The 2,404-nt window shown below is 43.6% G+C and overlaps 1 protein-coding gene across 1 annotated transcript in view; it reads left to right on the forward strand.

Moving 5' to 3' along the window:
- LOC119289948 (disease resistance protein RGA5-like) overlaps window positions 1-2,179 on the forward strand; it is an 11,031-nt gene extending 8,852 nt beyond the window's left edge. Inside the window, exon 9 of the mRNA XM_037569109.1 lies at window positions 99-2,179. Coding sequence (XP_037425006.1) covers window positions 99-2,022 — 1,924 coding nt within the window. The 3' untranslated portion in view covers window positions 2,023-2,179. The remainder of the gene's footprint in view (window positions 1-98) is intronic.
- The last annotated feature ends 225 nt before the right edge of the window (window positions 2,180-2,404 follow it).

Below are 2,404 nucleotides of genomic sequence, written 5' to 3' on the forward strand. Positions count from 1 at the left end.
AGTAAAATTGCTTACATAAAGTTTGTTTTTTTGTATGTTTCTGTCTTCAAGGTAGTCATATCCTACTACAATATAACCATGTGCATACATTTCAACAGGTACCTTATTGTAGTTGATGACTTGTGGGATCAATCAGCATGGAAAACTATTAGTTGTGCTTTTCCACAAAATGGAAATGGGAGTAGAATAATTTTAACCACACGAGTGGAAGATGTGGCTAGCATAGCCTGTAACAATGACCGTGAGTGCATTTACACAATGAAGCCCCTCAGTGAACATAACTCAAGAATGTTATTCTCCAATAGAGTATTTGGGTCTGAAGTTGTTTGTCCACCCCATCTTAAAGATGTTGCGGCTGAAATTCTGAAGAAGTGTGGTGGTATGCCGCTCGCAATTATCACTATAGCTAGCCTATTAGCTACTCAAGTGAAATCAAGGAAACACTGGGAGAGCATAAGGAAATATTTGCGTGTCCAACCTGCCACAAATCCTTCATTGGAAGAGATAAAAAGTATATTAAACCTTAGCTACAAACATCTTCCTCTTCATCTTCGGGCATGTTATTTGTACCTTGGAATGTATCCCGAGGACCACATCATAATACGGGATCAGTTGGTTAAACAGTGGATAGCTGAAGGCTTGGTCAGCAGTTTGCATGGGCCTGATTTAGAGGATGTTGGCAGGAGTTATTTCAATGAGCTAGTCAATAGAAGCATGATTCAGCCAAGCGAAATTAGCTACGGAGAGGTGTTGTCTTGCACAGTACACGACATGATGCTTGATTTGATCCTAAGCAAGTGTGTAGAAGATAATTTTATAAGTGTGGCATACAATTCTGAGGACATGGCAAGACTACTGCATCGCTGCAAAAACAAGGTTCGCCGATTATCCCTGAGCTCCATGGCTGTTGGTGGAGCTACATATGACACGGCTATTGCTGCTAGGCTGTCACGAGTTCGATCATTACTGTTCAAGAAGGGGTGTAATCCTATACTCCCTCTTTTGTGGTTCAAGTACCTCAGGGTTCTGATCCTTTTGAATGAGCGCTATAGATGGAAGATAGTTGACCTCACCGCTGTTAGCCAGTTGTTCCACCTGAGGTGTCTGATGGTAAGTGTTTATGTGGAGATAAAGCTCCCTACTAAACTTGGTGAGCTTGTTTACTTGGAGACAATGGACATAGAAAATTGCAAACTGCTGGAGAGAATCCCCTCGGATATAGTTCGTTTGCCCCGCCTGTCCTATCTGCTGCTTCCAACTGAGACAAAGCTGCCTGAAGGTATCGGGAATATGAAATCACTGCGGACTCTGAGAGGGCTTGACATGAAAAAGAGCTCGCTGGAGTGTTTTATGGGTCTCGGTGAGCTGACCAATCTGAGGGATCTGCGTATGTCAATAGATATTGGTTTGGAGTTGCCGAAAGTTGATGCTTTGGCCTGTTCCATTGGAAAGCTCTATAACCTTGAATATCTGTTCATCTCTGGCAATCTTGTTGAGCGTGAGGATAGCCAGCAGCTGGGCTCATTATTTAATCCTCTTCAACATATTGAGCATCTTGAATTGCCTGATTGGCGGTTATGGAGAGTTCCAAAATGGTTGTGTGGTCTCCACTGCCTGCGCTTCCTTGAGTTGTATGTTGAAAAGACATCAACTCAGGATGTTCATCTGCTTGGAGAGCTTCCCTGCCTCGTCTACCTGGATTTCGAAGCATGTGAAATCCCTGATGAAAGAGCTATGTTAGGCGCGGGGCTATTCCCAGTTCTGGTGTCCCTAAAATTCTGGTCTAGCGAAGACACTACAGCGTACCTGGGCTTCGAGGCAGGTGCTATGCCCAGTTTACGAACACTTTGGATGGCTGCGTGCCACTGGGGCGGGACTGCACCAGTCGGCATGGAGCACTTGTTACACCTCCAGCAGATCCAAGTGCGTGGGGTCTGCAATTATAAGGATACTGATGACGCATTCAAGGAGGCCTTGCTGATGCACCCTAACCGCCCTTCCGTCACAATTCATCCTTTATAGCAGTGTATAATTACCACATGCATTGTACTATGTCTATCTTCCGTAGACTTGCTCGAGAAGTGAAAACGGGCAGCTGATTAAGGCGCTGCTGATCTTTATACTAATAATAGCTGTGTGTATGTTACTTGAGCAGGTAATAGTGGCGATGCTGACATGAAGGAGCTTTAGCAGGAAAATCTTCACTTTTTTGGCTGTGATTGTACTGCCGATGTGTTCGCTGCATCTTTTTTTTTTTGACAGATAATAATGGTGGTTATAGGTCAAGATCTGTATTTTACTTGTGCAATGGATTTAACCTGAGCAACTAATAATGGTGGTTATGGATCGAGATCTGTATTTTACATGATGATTAACGAATAAATGCTCCTGATCTCAACGTAAA

The sequence above is a fragment of the Triticum dicoccoides genome, chromosome 4A, assembly GCF_002162155.2.
Source record: "Triticum dicoccoides isolate Atlit2015 ecotype Zavitan chromosome 4A, WEW_v2.0, whole genome shotgun sequence".
Lineage (NCBI taxonomy): Eukaryota > Viridiplantae > Streptophyta > Magnoliopsida > Poales > Poaceae > Triticum > Triticum dicoccoides.